At 40.7% G+C, this 25,123-nt stretch overlaps 1 protein-coding gene across 1 annotated transcript in view; it reads right to left on the bottom strand.

Moving 5' to 3' along the window:
* The window catches only part of DAPK1 (death associated protein kinase 1), a gene marked incomplete at both ends in the record, with an annotated part of 89,252 nt that overhangs the window by 45,192 nt on the left and 18,937 nt on the right, over positions 1-25,123 (bottom strand). The window contains one exon of the mRNA XM_080362361.1: positions 1,030-1,251. Coding sequence (XP_080218487.1) covers positions 1,030-1,251 — 222 coding nt within the window. The remainder of the gene's footprint in view (positions 1-1,029; positions 1,252-25,123) is intronic.

The raw sequence follows: 25,123 nt of genomic DNA, 5'->3' as shown, positions 1-25,123 counted from the left end.
GTAACAAAGCAGTGTCATGCATGTATAAACCATAGAAAAGATGAAACTCCAAAAGCTATTTCCCAGTTTTCTTTTCACTCTATACTGTAAATCTACATGTTACTGAAAGCATGCAACACTAAAGTAACCTTATAAGGTAACTGGAAATATCACTTACGAAAGCTAGCATACAGGAAGACAAACTACATAAGAAAAATCACAAAAACAGGCAAGGAAATGACAAAAGTGTTGCCCAGCATTCTGGTACCAAATTATCTGTTTGCACAAAATATTCATTCTAAAGCACATAGCACATATAACTGATACAGAGCAAGTATGGCAACATACGGTGCCAGGCATGCAAACTATGTAAAGACATGCACGTCCCACCAGCAGATGCTGCCAAACTATAATGGGTGAGTAATGCTTAAACTGTAAACTTGCAACCTTTGAGGAACTTGAAGTCAGATTTGAAACAATGCAGAAGTATTTTCTTCTGACATATTTACCTCAATCCATTAGCATTAACCTTGGATGAAAAATGTGAACTAAAACAAGGATATGAAAGTTATTTACAGTTCAACAGGACAGAACTGGGAAAATTCTGTTCTCTGTTACGTGGGTTAAGAAAAGAGAAGAAGCATTCAGTGATGCTACTTTACTTTACACCAACATATAAGACAGAAAAAGTCACTGAACTCCACTTAGAATCTCTGTTTCCCTCTGCTCTTGTTTTAAAACCAGTTTATCTAGCTCCAGGCTATTCTTCTGGACCAATAACATCAACAGTGTTTAAAGTAACAAGGAGGAAACAATTCCTAAATAAGCTGGATTTTTTTTTTAACCTTCATAGCGCATTTACAGTGAAAAATATGTGTAGAAATCAGGAAGTTACAACTCTGACTTAAAGAATTCTCAGGCTATTATCTATCTCCTTTTGAGGTGGTTAAACAACAGACATTAAATCACTCTCAGAGAAACTGTCTATTTTTTAAAAAACAAACAAACATACATTCTGTTACTCCTTCTCAGGTCTCTAGAGCTACTTACAGTTCCAGAATAAGAATGACATCAGTTTTGTTCTCATAAACATCATGCAGGGTGATCACATTAGGATGTCGAATCTCTTTCAGTATGCCAACTTCGCGCTCGATATCTTCCCGGCTCACTCCACGCCGGCTTGATTTCGTTCTCCGTTTCTTGATGAATTTTGCTGCAAATTGTTGACCGGTGCTTTTCTCACGGCATTTTTTCACTACTGCAAACTGCCCACTGAAAAGAAGAAAAAAAGAAAGGAGGGAAAGAATGAAGATGAGTGTTCAGTTCAAGGAAGTTTAGAGTTAAGAGTAGCCTCTATTTCCTATGCTGGGGGAAAACAGCTGTACCTCTGAATTATCAACTCGGCTAAAGTAGATCACTGCCTTTTAGGCAACCTAGAATAATACTTGAAGAGAAATATAGCAGAAGCAGAAAAGGTAAGTTAAGAAACGGCTTTTACATCACACAAACGTACATACATACAGCTTTCAGCATATCCATACGTAAAAGATAACACCTGTGTAGACCAGTGGATTTTGGCCAAATATGTGCTCAGGGATTTCTCCTTCTGTATGAATGCTGAAGGTGGGTTTTTTTTGTTGTTCTGCAGGATAGACAGACCTTAGTTTCTTCCAATCTACATGATCTATCAGTATTGACATTATTCTATCCTCAAGTTTGTTTTTTTAGAAGTTTTAAAACAACACTGGGTTTCAAGACACTGCTTTGTTTTTTAAAGCACTAACTAAATACAGTAATAAAAAGAATTACAGTTATTGTATCATCTTGCTAAGCAGAATGAGTTTGAAGGTAAAAAAAATACAGAGGCACTGAGGAAGAAAATCCTGTGACTGTGTTATAAACCAGAAGAAACTCCAGGAAGCTGCTGACTCCAGTACGTTATCATTGACGTATACGGCTGTGGCTACCAGACGTATACACCGACTCAGATCAGAAATCTCCAGGAAACTAATGCTGAGTTGAGGAAATAATTTGTATATACTGCAGAGTTTTCCTTTTAAGTTTTTCACATCTCTTGAGGAGGATCCTCTAGCAATTCTGTTCTTGGTTTATTTCACTATATGAAGAATTCACAGAAATAGAGAATGATACCAATGCAAAAATTTTCTGATCTTAGCCTATTCTGTTAACTGCATAAGTGGTGTCCTCTAAAGTAGACACAGAATAGCGGTCAAATCAAAGCTAAGCCTAATAGGCTTGACTATCTACACAGCAATTTAACATGTAGGCACATGTAATTCTACCCAGTACCTGGAAGAGGCTAACCTGTACTACTGGTTAATTAATTACAACTGACAGAGAGATCAATAGGAAGATGCATCACCCACAAAAAGGGCATCACATAATGACAAAGTGCCAAGTGGGAATCACTCAAAGCTACACATCTCATGCATGAACTCAACGCACAATACTACTTTATGACTCGAGAATGAACATGTGCCAAATACACCAAAGTAATTAAGTAATTAAGGAATGCATGACAGACAGAAAATAGAAGATGATAACTGATCAGCAACAGTGTTATGCAACAAACAAAGATAATAAAATGATGTAAGGGAAAACCACACTCATGATTTTTGAATTTAGAGGGATGATCAGCTAGGAATACTTTACGCTCTTGGGTTACCGCTGCCACAATTACTATGCTGACCCCACACAGAAACCTGAGTGGCAAATTGTCTGGAACAGGGACATGCAGTTGGGCAGGGCTAAATGACTGTCACCTTCAGAAGACAGTGCAGAGATGGATCCTCTCCTAAGGACTCCTAGAAAGGGACTCTAGAATAGCCACCATGAGCTGGGACACCTCTGAATGAAGCCACAGGCGGCAAGAGAAGTAAACGGAGAGAAGCAGCCTTTTAAGTTTTGAGGTTTGATTTCAATGTCATGATTGCCATTTAAGTTTCATTCTTCATTATTTCATGAAATTGCATTAAGAACGTGTGTCACAACTTGATACTGCATGAAAAAAAACCCCTTGCCTTAAATTCCCACCCACCACTCGCTACTTTGCACAAAGCTGTCACGGTCACCAGACAGGGCCCAACATATTATTACTAACTGCAGTGGAGAGAGCAGTGCTGTAGGCTGGACCACATCCTACTCCCCATCAGACATAGGCTGGAAGACCTTCTTCAGTTGCCTAGACTTGGTCACCTACTGCTATCTCAGATGCTCTTCGATACCAAAGACATTCATATGGGACTGGCAGATAAGGCACAAGACATCTGGAAGATCTGTGTTATCCTAAACTGGCAGCAGAGGGCTAGACAAGGTACATCAGCCCCTCTGCCTGGTTCAGTTCAACTCTCCAACATGGTCTCCAAGGCCTGAACAGTTCTGCACGGTGGGACAGCCAGCCAGAGCAAAGCACGCACCCAGGCATTCGCACTGCTGCAGAAAGGTGCAAACAGCGCCTTCTGGCCCTTGTCTGACAGAGGCAGAAAGGAGTGATGTTCTCGCTCTCCTCCCCACAACACGCCCATGTCCACAGAGATATTCAGCTTTATTTAAAGAGCAATCGGCTTTTCCAAAAGTTCACAGTCCCAGGGAAACTGCAAAGTCAGGCAGCACACAGACTCTGTGGCATTGCCACAACTCTGAACAGCTATGCGAGTTCACGCACCAGAAGGAAGCACAAAGCCATTGCTTGCCTTTTGGTCACCTGCCTGGCTTCCAGACTGGGAGCCTAAACTGCCTGATAGAGTAAGAAAAATATTTCTGCTTATAATTCATCCATGGGCCTGTTTGGTATGTGGGTAACGACTTTCTTATTGATGCTCACCTTGTAAGTTTGGCAAAAGCTACTGCTTCATTTAAAAACAAAACAAAATGCACAATGCAAAACAAAACAAGCTGCAACAAAACCCAGAAGACCAAAAAACAAAAACCAAAAGACTAAAATCAGCTCTGGAGAGGCTGGGACTATAAAGTAACTCTGAAGTATGGTGACATACAATACATTTTGATATCCAAGAGGTTTTAATTATAAAAGTTTGCTAGGATTAGGAGTTTCACTGAGAACTGTTGACTTTTGGTAAACTCTGATAGTTGAACTTCTCATCTTTAGCCCATAATAGATATTTTCCCTTAGCACTTCTCTGAATTTTAGTCACACTTCTAAATGAAAAACATTCTGCACTTTTAAACACGCACTGGCTGTGAACCTATAAGCTAAAGAAAGATGATTTTTCCACAGTATTATCTGTATTTGAATCACACTATTCCTCAAAGCCACTTGCTACTTCCAATGTCTTGAAGGCTAAGGCTGTTTAATCTGATTTTGCCAATGGGTCAACTATGACGTTACAGTACTAGGCTGACTGAAACAAAGGGAACCAGGTAAGACAAGTAGATCTTCTCTCTCCTCCTCTTCTGAGCTATGTAGCTTAATTTTTTCAGTCTTCTCCTTTTTTCTCCAAGTACAACCACCTGTTTGAAAGACGACCTTATCTATCACAACTCAATATGGTAGTGTTATTAGAAGACATTGTTTAAAACCACCTGACTTCATAGATTGGTCCCATCCATGGCTTACTACAATCTCAGGCTCTAGAAATCTTTGACATTGCTCAAGACTGCAAGAAAGTTATCAACTAACAGGTATCTAGAGTACGTGTCAGTTATACACCAAACAACCTTCTTATTGTTGCTGTTGCAGTACTCAGTGCATAACCCCACAATTAGCTGTTTGTTATTAAATGCGGTACAGGCAGATCACACCTAAGCTGCAATCAAAGGGGCTATTCTGTGCCTCAGATCCCTAAGCCACACCATCTTACAACTCTGTTAAACTCCTGTTCTAAAAGCAGTGGAGAGGTGTAAATAAAAGGGTATTTACTAGGCTTTAACCCGTAGAACTGCAGTAAAGAGCTCTTGTAGGTCAGCTCTGTATGGGCTAACACATTGATATCCAGTAATATTCTCCCACAGATCCTACAGTTTCGGGTCCCAAACTCATTCATGCAGCATCCTCAAAGCCAGAAAAGCCCCTTAGGTTTTTAAGTTCTCTTGCTTTTGTAGGTTTGATTTAAAATGAGTGGGGTCAAAATAATTATTGCCATTTTAGAAGACACTGAAAAAAAAGGTAAATCATAAACTCAGACTTAATAAAGTATCTGACATTAGTTTTTTTCCACATGGCAGAATCATATTAAACAGCAGGATGACAGCTTGATGTGAGAACAAATACTTCTGCTAATAACTGTAATTCGTTTTGTGATCTTGTAATTCTTACTCAACTAGCAGATAATTAATATCCTAAATACATGCTTTTTGGGACAATTGACATGGTATCACCACATCCAGTGATTTTTCAGACTTGTTTCAGAAAAAATGCTTATCCCATTACCTAATCATTACATTTCTCCATCTTTTTTTTAAATAATAAGATGACACATGCTGCTTTTTACAATATATAGATACATATGTATATGTAAAAATTATGCAGAGAGGTGATGGAATCACCAATGAAGCTCCTATACTCCACTTTTTATCAGTCCTGGCTTAGGATCCCAAAACTCACTGGCAGAGACTGACATTTTAGAATCGAAGGGCAAAAAACAAAAAGTCCTTTCATTTTCTTCCAGAAGGCTGATCACAGTGATTAGGGGTGGCAGATACCCTGTATTCCTCTCAGCTCCCAGTGCTCTGCACCAGCTAGCTCCTTCTGTTTGAAATTAAACTCTTACCCAAAGAACCCTCCAAAAGAGGCCCAAGCTGGACACACACATGCTCAAGTGGGGCAGATGCACTCCCCTGCCCCAAAAGCAACAGGGACTTCTAGGCTGATGGACCACTGTGGTCATGCATGTACCCCTTGGTCAACAGACAGGGCCCTGGATCAATTAAATGCCTTGGCTGAGAGAAGTTTCTGGACCACGACCATAAATTACCGCTGCTCAGATTTAACTAGGGTAAAAATGGAGCCCACCAGAGGCCACCATTGAGTTGGTCTTCCTCACAGCAGTGGGTGTGCAGTCAAGACTCTTCTCCTTAGACTGGCCATCTAAGGCATGTTGCCTGAGGACTAAGACACATTGCCTTATTGGTAAGTAATTACCTGGGTACCCTTGTGTGATGGACACAGTGTGCACCTTGTTACATCTTAAAGAGCTGGTTTTGCAACTTCTGCCAGGGAGGGAGAGATAAGTGCTGCTGGAGGCAGGATGGTATCTTTTCCTTGAGGCCTACTTACTATTTACAAAACAAAGGCATCAATCTTTGAGATAAAGGCATTAACGGTATCGCTTCCTTGAGGCCTGCCTCATTAATTGGCCTTGCATAAAAGCAGGGTCATGGAGCGATCACTGACCTGGTGGTACTGGAAACCACAAATCACCAGTTACCCTTAGAGGACCAATCAACTCAGTTCTGGGATCAATGATCAATTTCTGGAACAATCTCCTTAAGTAGCGTGAGGAGTGAGCAGAGGGAGGAAATGAGCTGCCCTCTTCTACCAAATGAACTAAAGTTTAAAAAAACTTCTCACTTGGGACACGAGGTGTGCGGCGTTGTGTGAAGTTTCATTGCACCAGCCACCTTGAGAAGTGCAGAGATCGTTGCTGGATCGACTGACCTTTGGAGTGGTGAAATCTCACCTCTCTTCTGATAGCTTAATCTATCTGTCTCTCTTTCTAACTTTATTTTGGGAACATAAGGGTAATATTGTTGTGAGTTTTGTTGTTGATGTCTTGTTAAGTTTTATGATATAGTTACAAACTTTACCCAAGCCACTACTCACTGTAATTCTGCCGAATTTTAAGTAAATTCATGATTTAATTTAAATTCTCAAGTAATTGTCATTATTCTCGGTTCCAGCACCGAGTATTTAAAAGTTAACTCTGCCCTCACTCCACTGAGTGGGACAGTACACCTTGAGAGTCCCCACTTTGTAGGAGTGGGAAGATCTGACTTGGAATTGTCACTCTAGAGTTTTCAGATCTGATGACTTGAGTTTGAATCGGCTATGTAGCAACCAAACTCAAAACCAGCATCCAAACCTGCATTTTACAATGTTGTGAGAGTGCTGAATAGTTTTTGATAAACCCTGTTTCTAGGTGGTTCTCCACCCAACAGTTCTGGTTAGAATGAAACCTGTTTGGAGCTTATTGCCTGTTTAAACTGACTTTTGGGGTCCCTCTATGACATTTAAATTGGAATAGTTGGCTGAATGAAAAAAATTAAGAAATTGTGGAGTTGAAGCTGTAATCCTTCCTTCCCTGTATACAATGGGTGAAAGAAAGATGGTCTGATCCAAGTGTGGTCACAACTACTTGTGCTGTCCTTTGTGTTTGTTTAGAACAGGGACGGGACCTGTATTAATACCATGAGCAACTGGAACAGGATAATTCTAACAGACATGCAGAGATAGACCAGGTAAAGGTAGAAACGCAAAGAGGGAGTGGGCAGACATGCTGGAACAAAGGACTGCAATCGTGCTGGTGCATACAAAATCCACCTGTGCACGTGCACATGCTCATAAGGGCAGGGACATAATTTAATATAGTTCCCCACGGGCGTGCAAAGTAATGGGATGATGCGGGTGGCACAGACAGGGTAGCAGGATCCAGCAGCCCAGCTGCGAGCTCCACGCTGGGTGGCAATCCCCATCCTGGGTACCTGAACCCTTGCATGGCTGGTCAGACTGGACCAGCAGCCCAGAGCCAGGTAACCTGTGGTGTGAAGCATTAGCCTTAGGGGTACCTCAAGAGCTGCTGCACGGATGGCGCCCTCTGCTACTGGGAACACAGAGGAAGCACATTTTCCATTATTCCCCTAAGGGAGGTAGGCAAACCCCAGTCTGCCTTTACCTGGGAAGTGTCACAATACACTTTCAACCAGCTTGCACAATGGTACAGACACTTTCCCCCTATTGCCCACAACACGCTAGTTCCACTCCTTAACACTATGAAAATAACCTGGGGCGTTCACATATATCAATATATGGATGACATCTTGGTGGGCAGAGACAAGGTAGCTGAGATTATCTGGAACCTATTGACAAAAAATGAATTAGATATTCCGTCTTGTGAATACCAAGGTCCTGGGCAGGAAGCTAAATTCCTAAGGGCTTGGAGGATAGTGGGATCTATTGCAGCACCAAGTGATGCCCTATCTGCTGTTGAGAAGGAGCAGACAACACATAGCAAAGCAGAGCTGCAACACCTACTGGAGTACTGGAGAAAACACACACACACAGAAAAGGATCAGCCTCCACTAAAAATACACGTGGGACAACCTGTTATGGCAAAGCCCCCCTCTGTCAGCTTTGTGCCAATGACCCTGACAAAACCCAGAGGCTTATATGCCTAGGAAGCTCTGGAGCGGAGTGGGAAAACTCACATTAGTGTCCGGTAGATAATCTAAGACTTCTGACCTAAAGGCCCGTTTCAAAGCCCAAGGCAAGTTTTGTGTTTTGTAACAGAATAATAGAGAAATGGATCACCCTTCAACACTCCTCCTAGAAGTGGTGACAGCAGCAAACACAGACATGCTGAAGTACGACAAAAGCCCTGATACTGCAGCGAAGGCTGGAAATATTAATTGCCAAATCCAGAGATGACATGGTTTTCTGAAGAAGTCATAGGTAGCTATTGTAACTGTCCACATAAAGAAACTCTCAGACAACCACTGAAACAAGTTTAAGGTTATTAATGTGCACAGTGATGGTAATGAACTGGGTTCTGACATAATGGAACTTACAGATACAGACCTAACCTTGTACAGCCATAAATAGAATTGTGTAAAATTATACTACCTCTGTTTTTGTCAGTACTGCTATGACTCAAATCTTTTCCGAAAGTGACAACGTATCAAACTGGACAAGGAATCTTTGCCTTCAAATGTATCCATGAGGAGGAGCTATTTAATGTGTTGCAAGAGATAATGCAGAATAAAAAATGTGGTAGAAGAACCAGTAGTAGCCAGATGCAACTACATGATTATGCAAAGTCTTGGACGTGTCAATAGAAAAGAGATGCGTCCACATCTCAACTGTATCAATGCCACTGCAGGACCAAATTAACAAGATGAAGACAGAAGCAAAGGTTTCAGAAGCAATTGTTACCACACTGGGGACTAACTAGTTGGGGAAAGTTTTTATGTGTTTGGTTTTTCCTTGTCTAGAGGGCCAACCAGCCTTCTACAACCACAGGATGATGCTTCCTATAGGCATTGGTGATTGTTGTTATAATTCTATTGTTGATTAACTATTGATTGATATTGTATTATTGATGACTGATAGTATGTGTAATAGTTGGAAGATAAGTGAGAAATCATGATTTGCAGTGGGCAGTAAGACTCACTGAAACTGTGCTCCCTTCTAACTTTGAAGGCAAGACATGACTACATCACCACTCCAGAGAGATCAGCTCAATAGTGGCTGTGGTCATGAGGTGGATGTGTAGCAGAAGCACTGCCCCCCTCCTCTATTGTCACCCCCTGCTCCTGCCATGCCCCGAAAGCAACAGGAACTTCTAGGCTGATGGACCACAGGTCAATGGACAGAGCCATGGACCACTGAAATGCCTCAGTTGAGAGAAGTTTCTGGACCACTACTGTAAATTACCACAGCTCAGATTGAACTAGGCCACCAGATTAAATGGAGCCCACCAGAGGCCCCCATTCAGTTGGTCTTCCTCAAAGCAGTGGGTCTGCAGTCAAAGATTTTCCTCCTTAGACTGGCCACCTAAGGAACATCCCTTGAGGACTGAAGCACCTTGACGAACTCATAAGTGATCTTCTGGGCACCCTTGAGAGACCTCACTTTGTAAGAGTGAAAAGATGCACATTTGGAATAATCACTCCAGGGTTTTGGGAATCTGATTCCTAAAGTTTGAATCACTGCGTAATAACTGAACTCCTAACTGGTATCTGAACCTGTCTTTTACCATGTGTTGGAGTGCTAAATAATTCTGGATAAACCCTGTTTCTAGATGGTTCTCTGCTAAACAGTTCTGGTTAGAATAAAATCTGTTGGGAACTTATCACCTGTCTAAATTGACTTTTGGGGTGCCTCTCTAACATCAAGTAACCTGCAGAGACCAATTTTCTAGTATTTATTGCCACAACAGAGCAAGAACAGGGAAATTCTCCATGCCATCTTTTGAGGAATATATTAAAAAGAAAGTTTAATAGGGGCAGGGATAGGACCAGGGAAAATAGCATGCCGACATCAGAGTAATAAGATGTCTTGGTATGTCTCTGACTCTTAGGCCCTTTTTTTTTCTGTTTTAAAAATTTCTCAACTCTGAAAATTTATTAAGGTACACAACTGCTTTTACTATTTTTGTTTGACTGCTTTCCTTTTTAGAAATACACTAATCCAAGAGGGGAAAAAAAAAAACCAAACCCACACAACAAAACCTTACATAGTACTATTAGATTAGCCAGTGAAACAAACTGCAATTGAGTCACAGAGCCATTTGTCTCCCCCCTCAAAAAGCAGACTGTGGGCACCTCTGTCTTTCCATAAGAGATCTGCAGTGGGGAAGGCCAACTGAGCAGGTGATTTCCACCCCCAGCACCATCTCATGTGCAGTCAGCTCCATCAGTCACCATCATCACCCACATACCACTGCCTGTCATCAAGGGTTATCTGAGCCTCTTCTGCTAATGAAGTTAACCCTCACAAAATCTCCTGGTGAAGCAGCAGTACCTAAGTGACTTCTCCACAAACTATGAAGGCTTATAGCTACCTTAAATTCCTCTTCACCTTCCAAATCACGCGAAACTTCATTTGCTGTTCAGTTGCAATGCCAATTTGGAGGCAACCTCTTTCCCCTCCTTCCTCTCTCCCTATTTATGGTCTTGCAAAAGACAGTAATTTCATGAGGCACTTGAGATCTTCTCTTGCATGTATAATGCTTACAGTACCACAGCTGGGAGTAACTACCACACACCATTACAGTTACATTGAGGAAATAAGCTATTACCAGCATTAGCAGGGTGGGGTAAGCCATGGTTAAGAGAGCACTCCATGCAGATGTGACTGGGCAGCACTAGTGTTTCATGTGTACCATGCTCAAAATATAAAACATTCCACAGAAGAGCAGCTGTAGCACTAGCTACCAGCATTACACCTGCAAAGAAAAATCTTCATCTGTCTTGACAGATAAAGAAACCGGGATACTCCAAGACAAAGTATCTTGCCAGGCAGATTTTTTTTCTAAGCATGCTTGCACATCTTTTCCCTGCACAGGGCACATTAGAGAACAGAAGTGCCCTTTCCCCAAACCATATTTTTAATTTTGCAGTTAACCTAAGAGCATAGGCCAACAGGGAATGAAAGCAGGACTGACTGATAAGCTCACACTACATTTATTTAGGTTCTAAAAGTCAGAAATACTTGTATAGTGCTCACAAATTTTGTGCTCCTTCCCTTGCCCTGCAACATTTAGTTCTCCAGGACAGATGCTGAGAGAATGCCAGAAGTACTGTGTAGCTGCAAGCCCTCCAAGTACTGGAGAGCTTTGAAAATAAATGGGAAACAACATGAAGAAGATGAGAACATTGCAGGACAGCTGTAGCCAAAGGACACACAGATCCTAGATAGATGATTAGGCTACTTATTTTTAAACAGCTCTGGCAAAACAGTTTTCAATGCAAGTAACAAGTTTACACTACAAGTGGTGACAGAGACACACATCTCCCAGTTGACAATGGAGCTGTCTCCTTTGCGGTGATGGTGGAGAAACGCATTTTCATTGTCTGCAGAGAGTCTAAGCAGCAGCACTCGAAGTATGTGACCACTCTGTGACATGAAGGAACAGCAGCTAATTCCTCGGTAGAAGAAAGAGCTACAAGCACCTGAAGCCTATCGATTACCATAAACACGTTTCAGCTGCACATTAGTAATTGTTTTAGGAAAGGGCACATTGGACATAGCACAATTGAAGTAGTAACTTTGGGAGACACACAGAAAAAGCAGTAATAAAGGAAAGAGGCAAAAGAGGAGTTAAATGAGACACAGCTTTTAAGTAGGAGAACAAGCCAGCTGAAATCTGATGGTGCATCAGAGTTCACTGTTAGGACCGGCCTTTTTCAACAACTACTAATACACAAAAACAAATACAAGGACTTAATTCAACTTGACCATGAATAGTAGAGAGCTAAAAGTACAAAACAAGAAGAGTAACATACATTATGCAGTTGTGTAGTACATTTCCAACATGTACAGAGTTTAAATCAAGTTGGAATTTATACCCATCAGTAAAATGTATGCTGATACACCTTCCTTAGAAGTATTTTGGAAAAGCAGCAAAGCCAAAAAGAGCAAGGACTGCAAGGAATGGGGAGCAGAAGGGAATATCAGACAGATTTATAAAGCAAAGACTAACGAATGTACTGACAACCCCTATTTCCTAACTCCTGGGTTCTTTGTTACACATGGATGTGTTTATACACTTATGAACTCTGTGTCTCTTAAACTCTCTTTCCGAATTTGTGACTTAGACCATCTTTTGGTATAAAATTATCAAGTTTCAGAATTATCCTGATCCCAATATAGTGACTCAATGTATGTGATAAAAGAGGTTGATTATCTTTAAGAATAAATACATCAAATACTTAAACAAAACATCCAAAGTATAAAAAGCCTTCTTTCCTTATGTAATATTTAAAAAAAGAAAAACCCTTTCAGAATAATCTGGGTTATTACTCCATGAAATACTTCCCGTGAGAAAAAATGCTGCATTATCAGATATCATGTTTTGTCTGTATAAATGAACCAAAACCTCTGCCGTACTACCTATTCAAATACAGTTTGAACAATATAACTGTAAAATTATTAATGAAATATATATAAACACTCTGATAGTATCTATAACAAATGGTATCACAAGATGAAGCAGTCAGAATCTGTGGTTTCAAACACTTTAAGAAGTAGGTGGGCTAAGTTAACTTTTTAAACATATGCACAGATTTAAGTACCTACCATAACTTTGTATAACTGAAATCAGGTTGCAGGATGGGCCAGAAAGTGAAGAATCACAGAAGCAGGGAATTTGTCCAATTTGCTCTTTTCTCCCCATAAGCTCATGCCTCATATTTTTGGTTTTTGGTTATTGTAAAAGCAACTTGCTCTGCATTTCAGCTATGTATTTATGTCCTACAGAAATGCTCTCATGCTGTCAATCTCAGCACATTATGCTGATGAAACTGGAGGTCTCTGTTGCTCTGCTGCTTTCTGCCATTTCATTAGGTTGCTAACAGACTTCTCTAGATGTTTACCAAGCTTACAGAAAAGTGACTTTTCAGTCCCAGAGGAGCCACTAGTCCCCAGGGAGGACATAACAGAATAGACATTAATAGACATTAAGAACTTTATCTATGACAGAGCACAAGAAAGATAGCACATTGTTTATACTGTTTGTGCTTACATGCTTCGAATCACATCTGAAAAAAAAAAACAACAGAGGAATAATTACATGGCATGATGGATTAGAAAGGTGGAAACAGAGAAGACTACTTCTTTACCTGTGTACAGGTATGCATGTGTATCCAGTACTGAATGGAAGATTACGCTACAAGGTGTCTTCGTGATTCCAGTTGATTATAGTATTACATCACTTATTATAGTATTACATCACTTTCTGGGCCATACATTTAGAAAGGCAAGCGGCCACTTGACAGACCACTACACAGACCTAATATTATCCACGTACAGATTCGGTCAAGATCGCATCTCACTGAATACAGCTGCCCAGAACAGTAATTACTGTTAAGCATGAGCAGATTAATCAGATGGCTCTGGCTGGCTCAAAGGGGATGAAGAAAACACAGCCAGATTTGGAATGTTTTTAGCATCCTATGCCCACATGTTGAAAGACACAGCACACCAGCAGACCTTCCCATCGCCCTTCCCAAACACCCTCACCTAAAGAAAAGGGCTGACCTGCTTAGGATTTTCCTATTCTACTCACAGAACAATTACAAAGTTTTTCCAACATAGTTAATGCTAAGCAAGTTAAACTGCTGGAGCATACACGCGTGCACTCACCTGCGCATACATTTGCTGGGTTTAATAGCACTTATTAACTAGTACAGTTCATCATGCAGAGATGAAGTGGGTCCTACATGTCAACTATCTGACTATAAACTTAAACTGCAAATGACTGAAGAACTGTTCACATTTAGAAACAACAAGTTTAGAAAAAAACGTAATCTTGTGATCATTAGGCTTAATTTTGTCAAGTTGAACAAAGGACTAGTTAAAAAAAAACCAAACCAAAACAACAGCTCTTTCTTTCCTGTTTACTTGCAATACAGGTAAATGCTTTCACCCACTCTGTGTACGTATAAATATGTCAGTATCTCTCTATACATAAACAAGAGCATTGTAAAAAAAGGATACAAAAATAAAATGCTACTGCATGGTATTTTGCTCATAATTTGTTTTATATACAGTATACCATGGAGTGAGTAGATAGATATTCTATCTTTGTAAGCAATAATTTAGTTTCTGTCCTTGAAATGGGTTTAAGTAGAAACAGCACTCTGAAAAAGAAATCAAGAGGCAAAAAGCATGCAACATTCTCATCTGCACTCTCTCTTATCCGAGGAGAGCGCCTTTACATTTTTTCCCTTTAAGGAAGGCTTTGTTTCAAGTCAGGGCTCTCAACAGAACAGGATTTCAGCATGCAGAATGTGTTCTGACTGGGTAATACCAGGTTTCCCCCATGAAGCTGCAATAAATCTGCTATGCGCGATTCCCGAGTGCTAGCATATGACCTCGGAGCGGGGAGGAGAGTGGAAGGAATTACAAAAAGCAAAGTCAGAGAAGCTTTATTGTGTGATTAAATGTGAAAACTGTTATGAAAACACTTGGGGGAAAAAAAAAAAACCACCAAAACCAAAACCAACAAACAGCATAGGTTCTGTTTGAAACAGAATTTTCCTTACGTAGTCTGCCTCCTCAATATTTAGTTAGATTTAACTGAACTCTGGTTCACTTCACCACTTTAAAGGGAAATTTAGATAAGTACTTGAGTCATGATGCATCACACATTACTGTATAGGAAAAAGTAAATGTTGTTCAAGAACATTTTAATTACCCAAAATAAAGGCAAATATATTAAGTTATAACCAAGCATTAAAACAGAAACATGTATGGCAAATTTAACACAAACAAATCATACTAAGAACATCACCTCCGGTGACTTTATCTGAACAAGAATTTGTCTCTTTGAAGATACCATTGGTGTTAGTTCAAAATAATGAGGAAGAAGAATATGGGAATTACAGCAAAGAACTGAAAGCTCTGTAAAAACCAAACAGGAGTCTCTTGTATATACAATACTTCAACAAATATTTATTATCTAAACTCAACTGCCACACAAAGCATATAATTGTCAGGCACTGTCAAAGCTTATCACAGCATTTCATCATTGTTTAAAAACATTAAATAAAAAAGTACACACAGGACTTGACATAATAGTTAACATCCGTAAACTCAAATTGGCAGATAACTCAGTGGTGTAATAGAGCTTTCAGTAAGTCATTCAAAAGCTGCCTGCTTAGAAGAAAATGCTCTGTAAGAAAAATACATCTTAAAGCCTCTGCACAGTCCTTAAGCTTAACCTCTGAAGCTGCCTAAGTTGTGTGTTTCTATATCCTACACTAAAAATGATAACCTGAATTTAAGACTATTGATTTTTCATCTTTTTTAAGGGAAAAAAAATTATTGTGACTCAATTTCCCTCAGTTTAGGTAATTGTAAAATTAATTTCTGTTTTCCCAGGCTGTCTTCAATTTCTTAAATTAAATTAATTAATTAACTAAATTAAAATAACCCTTATAACTTTCTTTTTCATAGCAAATAAAAGATGGATTTACACAATTCAAATGAAAAATAACTGAAAAAACCACACACATTAAATCACTATTTTATCATCGAGATATGATGCAGAACAATCTCATACAAAACGTGTAAATGTGTCACCTTAATACTGATGGCTACGTTGGAAGATTTAAGCACTCACACGGAAGTCTTCAAACTTTTTCTCTGGGTACTATTTATCTTTTCAGTACCTATGCAACCATTTTGGGAAACATTTGAAGACTCCTGGAAATAGCTCCCATTTGTTAAATGTAATACTGCATCTGCTTTCGAGTCAAGACTTTTGAATAAAATGTTTCATGGCTTTAAACATAGAGCTGCAACCGCCTCATGAATTTACTCCACATTCTGACTAGGAATAACGGCAGGAGCAACAAAACTGACAAGTCGAATACCTAAGAGAGTTTGGAGCATGGCAACTCCTACTACTCATCTTCTTTTCCTTTCTTTCACCTCAACCATGAATTGATTTCCTGGTTACAACACATGTGATTAACGAGGGTTGCTGTCACTGGGTGGCCCGCTGTGGCAACGCTGTGCAACATGCACCGCTCGTTTGGCTGCGTCACCCCAGGTCTTTCTTGGCCAAAGTTTCGCAATGCACACGAAATGCTGCTTGTGTGACTTTTGCCTTTTTTAAAATACTGATTATTTTTTTTTTTAATCAGTTGCATGGATTCATAGGCTTTTTATCTCTATTCTTTACCACCTTTAGTACTCTTCATCCCATTCGCTGTGCGCTTTTAATATATTTGAAAGGTGTTCTTCTCATTCTCTCTCACTATTTTCACAACTCTCAGCACACTGTATTTATTTTCCTCACTGAGCACCCTCAAATCCAGATTTTTAAGATCTCCACCTTAGCCTCCAGGCTCATCAGTCTCCGGTCCACCTCTCCTGTACTTCACTAGATCCAGCCATTTAAGCCACAGTGCCCATAACTTGGGAAAACTACAAATTTCTCCTCACTCCTTCCAACTCTGTTCACTTCTTTATTGCTTTTCCCTGTCCTTCCATATTCACTTGACTCCAGTGGGATGGCCAGGTACTCAGGCCTCTTCCTGAGGCACAATTAAAGAAATTAATCAGCGCTCCCCACAAAGTCTCCCCTAGGAGAGACACCCTTCTCCAAACGCCCTCTTGCTGCATAATACTGAGCCCTGACCACAACACTTCGTTTCTTTCCAACTTGCCTAGCTTACCTTTGCAATAAAATGGCAAAGCACAATGAAGAAACATACCTGGGAAAAGGAAAAAAACCAACCCTGACCATTATGTTTCCTTTCTGGATGAAACAGAAAGCTGCACCCCACACATGGCGTTCACACTTTCCAAGTACCTTTAACATTCAGTAGAGCTTACTTATTACATAGGGAGAAACAACTAGTCAGAAACTATTAAGTTTTCAACTACGGATGTATGAAACAGGTGCACTCATAGTATGTTCAAGTCAAAACACTGTCTCAAATTCTTTACTATAATCTAAATAAAGGAATAAGGAGTAAAATGTAAGTTATATTTTTAAAGTAGCTACATACCTCATTAAAAATACAAATCTGCTTTCAAAGCTATTTACTCGTTTATTTGGATAGCTGAGTAACACTTGCAACAATTGTTTTAAGGAATAAAAAATAAAAACATATATGCACAAAAATCTAAATTTAACTTAACAGCTAAGTGGCAGATGGTACATCACGTGGTTACCCATCAATCTGCAGCATTGGCAAAAGGATTAATTTACAAATCCTGCTACACAACCAACATCAATATAGAAAGTATCTGCCTTCCTGCCCACCCTTGTATTCTTCCCTCCTCCCCATCTCAAATGCACACACAAAAAATCTGTTCCTTAGGGAATGGTATTTCAGTAGGAAATTCTTGGACATTTACCCATCCATTTGCTTTTGGGCTCAGGACAGTCCATTTTTAAGTATTGCCCCATTTGAAGTACAAACCATCTGAAGTTCCTGTATTTGACAAGATGTTTCACTTCCAGGAATTCTGTTATGCATGAAGTTTCACATCTCTTTCCCAGTTTCAATCCACTACTCTTCCAAAGATGTAAACATAATTTCTATTGGTTTTCTTCAGATATTTTACTTCCTTTCTTTCTCACTCCCAGTCATTCTAGGTATTGGTATCAACAGTCTCACCATAACTGAACTACACCGAATAATTATCTGAAAACACAGCAAATTAATTTTTATTTGGGTTACTGCATATAGCTCTAACTTACAGCACCTAGATATTTTTTAGAAGTTACTCCAAAGACAGAAAGGGCTGGAGACAAATTTGAGTGCACAGTACAGATTCAATAGCTGGATGGATAAAATGGTGACAAGCTTTTTTTTTTATAAGCATTTCTACACAAACCTCCATGACACTCTAACATAACACAAAACTCTCCAACCCCCTTCCTTCCAGGGGAAATAAAACCTGTGAACTAGCAACTCAATCTATGCATTTTTGTGTGGAAACATAGAAATATGCCAAACAGATTGCTGCTCTTTGTTATTTTGGTATTGGTTTTGTTCAACATGGAAATATTTTGGTTTAGGATTTTGTGCTACAACAACAATCACAGTGTACTTGCCGAAGCAATGGATGAAAACCGCTGGTGACAAAACCAGCTGCTTTGCTCCCTTCATTAAAAACACAGTGTTTTCTCTCTTTGGTAGGATTTGAAAGTGCTGTTGTGCAGCACTAGAGACTCCAAATTTGGAGCATGACTGCTGAATAATTACACAGGCTCACGTTAAGTGTGCATTTTATTTGCATGAGTGCTCCTCGTGGAACAAGAATGAGGATTCCAGTCAGACTTACAGACGGAATTTGAGAAGAGGGAAAAAGTCAAGTCTTTGGAGGTCTGATTGGCTAACTTTTACAGAACCTAAAAATGAGAAATAACAAAAGATCTCTGAAAATTAAAAAGCTTGTATCAAATTAATAAGAGAGTCAGGTGCATCATCATTTTATTCATCTGTGGGCTCTCTTAAATCGTCTAAAAGTGTTCCACATTCTTAATGGCATCCACTTCCTCTCAAAAAACATCTTTTTCCTTGCATGATTTCTAACATGTTTCCTGCCTACAAGCACTTAATTTGACCCATCATGAAAAAGCCAGCAATATGCATTTAGTTAAGAAAAGAGCATTAAAAGCTTCATTTTCAGTGTTAGCGCTGCTATGCTGAGCCTAAACATTTTTTCTACACTTACAGGCAGTTGAGTTAATCTTCTTTTGAAACAGAGAAATGGATTAAGTGATTTCTAGATATGTCATCATGTTATAGCTTTATACCTCATATAAACCAGCTCATTTTAAAAAATGCATGTTTTTCCAAATGCTTTAAATCTGTATTTTACTCAATGTAGGTAGAAAAATTACTGTGCCTTAAGGAGGATTAGGCAAGATGTAGGGATCCAGATTTAAGGTCATCTGAACTAAACAATCTCTGGAGACAGCAGTACTCTGTAACAGCCAGAACTTACCTCAAACGCATGATTTGGGGCTCTTTCGTGCTTCTAATATTAATACAACTTACTTGTGGGCTAAGGTTCCTTGAGTTGGCAAGTGGTGCCTTACTTTCACTCCAAGTTGGACTTGGGATGAAATACTTATCTACTGCACAGCTCCTAAGCTTAAATTTGCTAGAGAAAGCACCATGGACTGAGGCCATGCTGCAAGGCAATGTCAGTGCAGGCAGCCGCCTGTTCCAAGCAGTAGCTATCTCTCAGTGATCTTCTCCAGGTGTGGAACACCTCCTCTACTTCAGCCATGCATCTGCAAGTGGATGTTGCACACAGAAACCCGCTCCTGTAAGCTCTGACCCAATAACAGCTCGATTTCTTACTTCAGCAGTCAGTATTTTGAAGCAGTCCAAGGTCCACATGCCTACTTTGATGATCTTCGTGAAAGCTATGAAAACTATTACATTGAAGGAAAATTCAGAGACTGTTTTAAGATATGCAGCGCATATACTCAAGTTAATACAAGTAGTATGCTCAATTAATATCGACAACAAGAATACAATGGGGGGCGAAAAAAAAAAAGAAAAAAGAAGAGTTCCAACTCCATATCAGCATTACTAAAAAGATTTGTTTGTTAAAATTCAGCTGCTGTGCCAAAATGAAGAGCTTTTTTCTAAGTTTGTTTTTAACTAACAGGATGCCAGGAGATTTGTTATTCAAAGCAGTTGTGTATTTATAATCACTAACATTGCACTGGAAAAGTTTCACTTTCTACAATAATTTAGCCAGTCTACAAAAGACTCACATGCATCAGTTCCATCTTTCAGTGACGCAGCTCTTTACGCAGATGAATCAGAATAAAAATGCAGTTGCACGGACATCAGCATAATAGTCACTGCAAGCTGCACTTGAAATCCTTTTTTTCAGCTACAACGGCTGAGAGCAAAGGAGTGAGCAAACTGCAGGAAACATTTTAGAAATTATGGTCTTAATCAAGAGGCATTTCTGCAGACTTTTGCACTGCAGAACTGGAAACAGTCATACATAACCTGGCCTTGCCCCTCTCCACCCTCTTGCTTTATGTATTATAGATATGCAATGCTACACCAGAAATAAAACAAGTGGTATAACCTGGGGACACCTGGTTAAGGGATGAAGCATGTCTAAACACAGCCCCAAAATAAAGTAACTCTTTTTGAATTCACAAATGACTTTGTAAACAAAGCTTTTACAAGAGTACTCTTCCAGAAAGCTGGTATTGTCCAGTTCAAGCTGGCAAAAGAGACGGTAGCACCCTGACAGAGAGAAGTATCCGAGTCCACCCCTTAGCTGTGCTCTGCTCTGGAGAGTTACAAACAAGCAAGTAGGGCATCTGTGCTTCTTCCCCACTGCTACCACCAGCAGTGGGCTCCCCAGATTCAGTTCCCCATCTCACCTCTACTTGGGGCCTCCCTGCATCCCAGCTGAACACGGGCAGGGCCCTGGGAAAAAGCAGAACCAGTCGCCCAGCGCCATTTCAGCATTTCCAATGAACCTCCTCTGCATAGCACTTCTCCCTCCATCCTTCAAGAGGTATTTTCTGCCATGACTTCCTCAAAAATACCACAAGAAATTCACTTCCCAAAAGTGCTAACTCTAATAGATCTCACAAGCTTAGGGAGGAGTGCTCTTGACATGCTGGAGGGGTACGAAGAGCTTTTGATTAATTTTGAACTCTTTTGAATTAATTTCCAAGCTCTCCTTGGAAAGTTCTGGTCAGATGTTTCTGTATTACATGGTATTCTAATACAACAAGTTGCCCTCAAGGGACAGCCTGCCTTATGGAAGATATATTTGTTCTAGTTACTACAAATTTTTGCACACGGAAAAAATGACAGACAATCCTGAAGTATTTCAGTTCACAAGCCACAGCTTACTTTGATCTTTGATTTTCTAGATACAGACTTTTCAAGTAAAGACTTCAAATATTACACAACACTAATTCCTGAATTTTTCTTGTATCTATTGCCATCTTGACGAAGGTGTATTCCCCAAGGAAAAGGACAGAAATGATTCACGCTCTGGTATTGAAAGCAGAGCTGAAACTGATTTTTGCAAAGCCAGTTCACAGAGGCATTTTATTTTGGCCTCAAGAACACATTCCATTTATGCATTTACTTCCTTTTTTCTGTCATAGAGCAGCATTCATCTGCATAAGTTGCATCTACTTGAAATGTTACATGGAATAAGGTTTCTTTAGCACTGACTGGTTTCTTGTAGCAGGGACTGCTATTGTTTCTTTCACAGAAGCACAAATCTGTAAAAAGCTTTATGTTTGATGACCACGCACCTCGACAGCTCTGTGCACGTACCCCCATGCCACGGAGCTGAACGCAGCCTGCCCTTCCTGCCGCCAGCTCCTCAGCTGAATACAAATTGTCTCAGGAAGGCCAGCACAATGCACTCTCCCCCAGTGTCATGCTTCATTTTGTTCTTTTTCATGTTAAAGTGTCAGACAAAGAAAAATCGCTCTGATGGGGGGCTTCTCTCAGCTCTTTACAAGGGGAAAAAGTGTCAATGAGGAACTACAAGAAAGCAAGAGATCAGCGTGGTGGTGCATTCGCTACAGCTGACCTTGCAGAATAGTTTGATGAAGAACAACAAATTTTAATTGTCCTTTTTTGTTGTGGGGAAAGAGGTCTTTTAAGATGGCCTTGTTGTACTTGGCAAGAAAACCTGTGCTGCCGGAGGCAGAGTCTGGTGAGCAGCATTTTCTTGTTTAACCTCCCGTAAAGGTCTCATGCCCAGACAGAGAATGCAGCAGTGGCTGCCCCATAGGTCAGCACTTGGGTGCAGATCTGTGAACCTGGGGGACAGCCCGGTGTTTCGTAGGATGGCTCCCTCCCTATTCATGCCATCTCAGCAACCTGCCTCAGGAAAACCTCGTGTTTCTGCTTCTCAGTTGCTCAGGGTGCAAAACTCTCCCTGCTATCCCTCTACCCCACAGTGTTCCCAAAACTGCTTTGGCTGCTCAGTCAATTTCACCAAGTGCCAAAATGATGGATGCCAGAAAATGCTGCCCTTTTTTGGTGTGGATGGAGAGCTGCGGGAGCCAGTGTCACCCCTGGGGGTCCTGCAGCAGGCCCCTCCACCAGCAGCAAGGAGGTGGCACACAGATAGGGTTGGTACTGGCCCCAAATTGCTCCCTCCTGCTGGGGTGACCACAGAGAGCACTGGGGAATGCAGTGTGTGTCTCATGGGCAGGTCTCCACTGTCACGGCTGCTCTGGTGAGACTGTGGCCCTTGGCCCCGGGGCAGCATGCACCTCCCACAACAGGGACAACCACTCTATTGTTGGAAAGCAAAATGTGGGAAAGCAAGATGTGCGGTTCCAGCCACCTGGATGATAAAGGAAGATCAATACAAACATGACCATCTGGATGGTCAAAGACATAATACTAACATAACAATATATAAGGGCCTTGGAGAGATTACTTTGAAGTACGTTTCTTGTAATTGTAAAAAGTTATAGCCCAGACTCGTGAGAATGGTATCTCGGGCCAGATAACCGCCTCCAAGTGCATGGGATGTGTGAATGTCCTTGGGCCTGGTCTGTGAGTGAGTGGAAAAACAAGTGAGACAAACATCACATGAGTTTAGTGTGTTCTTAATGACAATTAGTGGAAGAGCACCTTTTTGTAAACATCTTAGTCCAGGCCCGTACCTGTAAATCCTATAAATTGCCAATGGTGAATAAAGAAGGTAGGCTAGGCCTAGGTCAGCTCTCGGCTTGGCCAGGCTCTGCGCTCCTTCCTGAACAAGATCTCTGCCTCTGCGTGAATTTCTGTTTACGTCCTGGTATGCGCGGTTCCTAACTGCCACACTCTTATCGCTACGTAGTTCAAGGGTATGGGGCCAAAAACCAAACCACATTTGCCCAAAGAGATCAAGCAAGATCAGGTCCCCAGAAAGTCTTGGTATCTTCTACTGCCCTCAGCTGTCTCATGCTTGGGGGTGAAACGCCTCACATGTCAAGGCAAGAGTGATGGTGTGCAAACAGCATTCTGGATGGACTGTCACTGCTTTGTTATGGAAACCTGTACAGTACATCCACTGTGCCAAGATACGAGCAAACATATGTGGCACACTCCTCAGCAGTCACAAAAAAATTAACGAAAGCCAGCCATGGTGTTGGTAGCCTATCCAGAAAATGTGGTGGCACCTGAGTTTGCACTGGCAGAGAAACAGTTTTATGTCAAGTCCACCTTCCCGCACAGCTCAGGTGTTTCTCTCATACTCTCAGCAAGAGCTGGTTTAGTGCCACAGCTTCCTCACAGCTGAACACCAACAATGTGCCAGAAGCAACACGAGTTTTAGGGAAATAAAAAGAAAGTAAAAACTAAGAAGGATTGCCAGAAGTAGAAAAGCACTAGCTCGCCAAATAAAGACAGCTCTCTTTCTTTTTCCTAGAGTGACACTGGTGAAATTTTTCTTGCAATTAAGGAGTTTGCACAGGTGTTACTCCAAGAGTAATTGTAAGGATTTCTAGCTGGCAGGAACGAAATTGAAGTGACAGCATGTTGGTGGTGACAGAGACCGAGAGCAGAGCTCAGCTGCCATAGCACACAGCAACTACTGTGGGGTTGGCAGTCAAAAATCAACTTGTAGGCTTGACATGGAAGTCTTGTCAAATGAACACGGAATCCCCAAACACCTTCCCATCTGGAACTGTACAATCACAGCCAAAGACTCAGAAAAGCTTCCAAATTGCTTTTCATGACCTTGGCAACAACAACAGACACACCAGTGAACCTCACGTCTTTTATAACACCTCCGAGGCTTAAATTCACTGTCACTCTCACTAGGTTCAACCTAAGATATTTATTGCTCTTTTTGAAAGCTTTCTCAAAGCACAGAAATAAAAACCCCTTCAGCATCAGAGGAAGTTTATCTTGAGCTTTGTCTCAAAGAATATTTGAGTAAACAAGGTGAAATCCTGATAGGTGTGTGAGTTTCAGGCTTACACTTGGTAGCGAACAGGAAAAGCACAGGCATTGCTGCAAGTGTCCAGACACAACTTTTGCCACGGATGCAGACACAAACTGTCTTCACCGCAAGTACAAACCCCTCTCAACAAAAGGTTCCTCAAAAATCCATGTCCTTTTGGAAGATGCAACACAGCAGCAGTTTTACAGGAAGCTGAAAATTTACCACGCAGCTGTAAACAACCCTGCACACAAACATTTCACAGTGGTGCTGAAAGAAGACAGTGAGAAAGTGACGATAAGATGAAACCAGATGACAAGAACGGCTTGAAGCTGCACCCACGTGAAAAACATGATCTTTGCTCAGCAGGCTATAGATGCTACCGCTAGCAATAGCTGTGTTTCTGCATATATTTCTCATGACCACAAGAACAAAGGGTAATGGAATTACAGTGAGCACAAGGGACACAGCCCTCTTCTGAAGATGTTACAGAAAACCCACAACCACGTGGAAAGAAGACCACTACCAAGAAATAGTCACTCTTCTTCTAGCCTCACATGATTTTTTGTGCTATAATGCTGTAACTCTTTTCCTTGTCTGCCACATGACCAGCAGAAGAAATAACCTTCAGTCAGCACCACCAAGGCAACACAAAACAGGCCAACACTGGAACTCCAAAGACGAAAGCAGGGCAAGTAGTAGCTGTTTTGACTTCTAAAGCTCTGCTCTAAAGATGGAGTTTATGTAGGCCACGCATTAAACAAACATCTTCAGTAAATCAGGAGAGGACATAAAATTAGTTTAAAAAGCAGT

This window comes from Nesoenas mayeri (assembly GCF_963082525.1).
Source record: "Nesoenas mayeri genome assembly, chromosome: Z".
Taxonomy (NCBI): domain Eukaryota; kingdom Metazoa; phylum Chordata; class Aves; order Columbiformes; family Columbidae; genus Nesoenas; species Nesoenas mayeri.
Note: the sequence above shows the minus strand (reverse complement) of the source record. Positions and strands in the feature narration are given on the sequence as shown.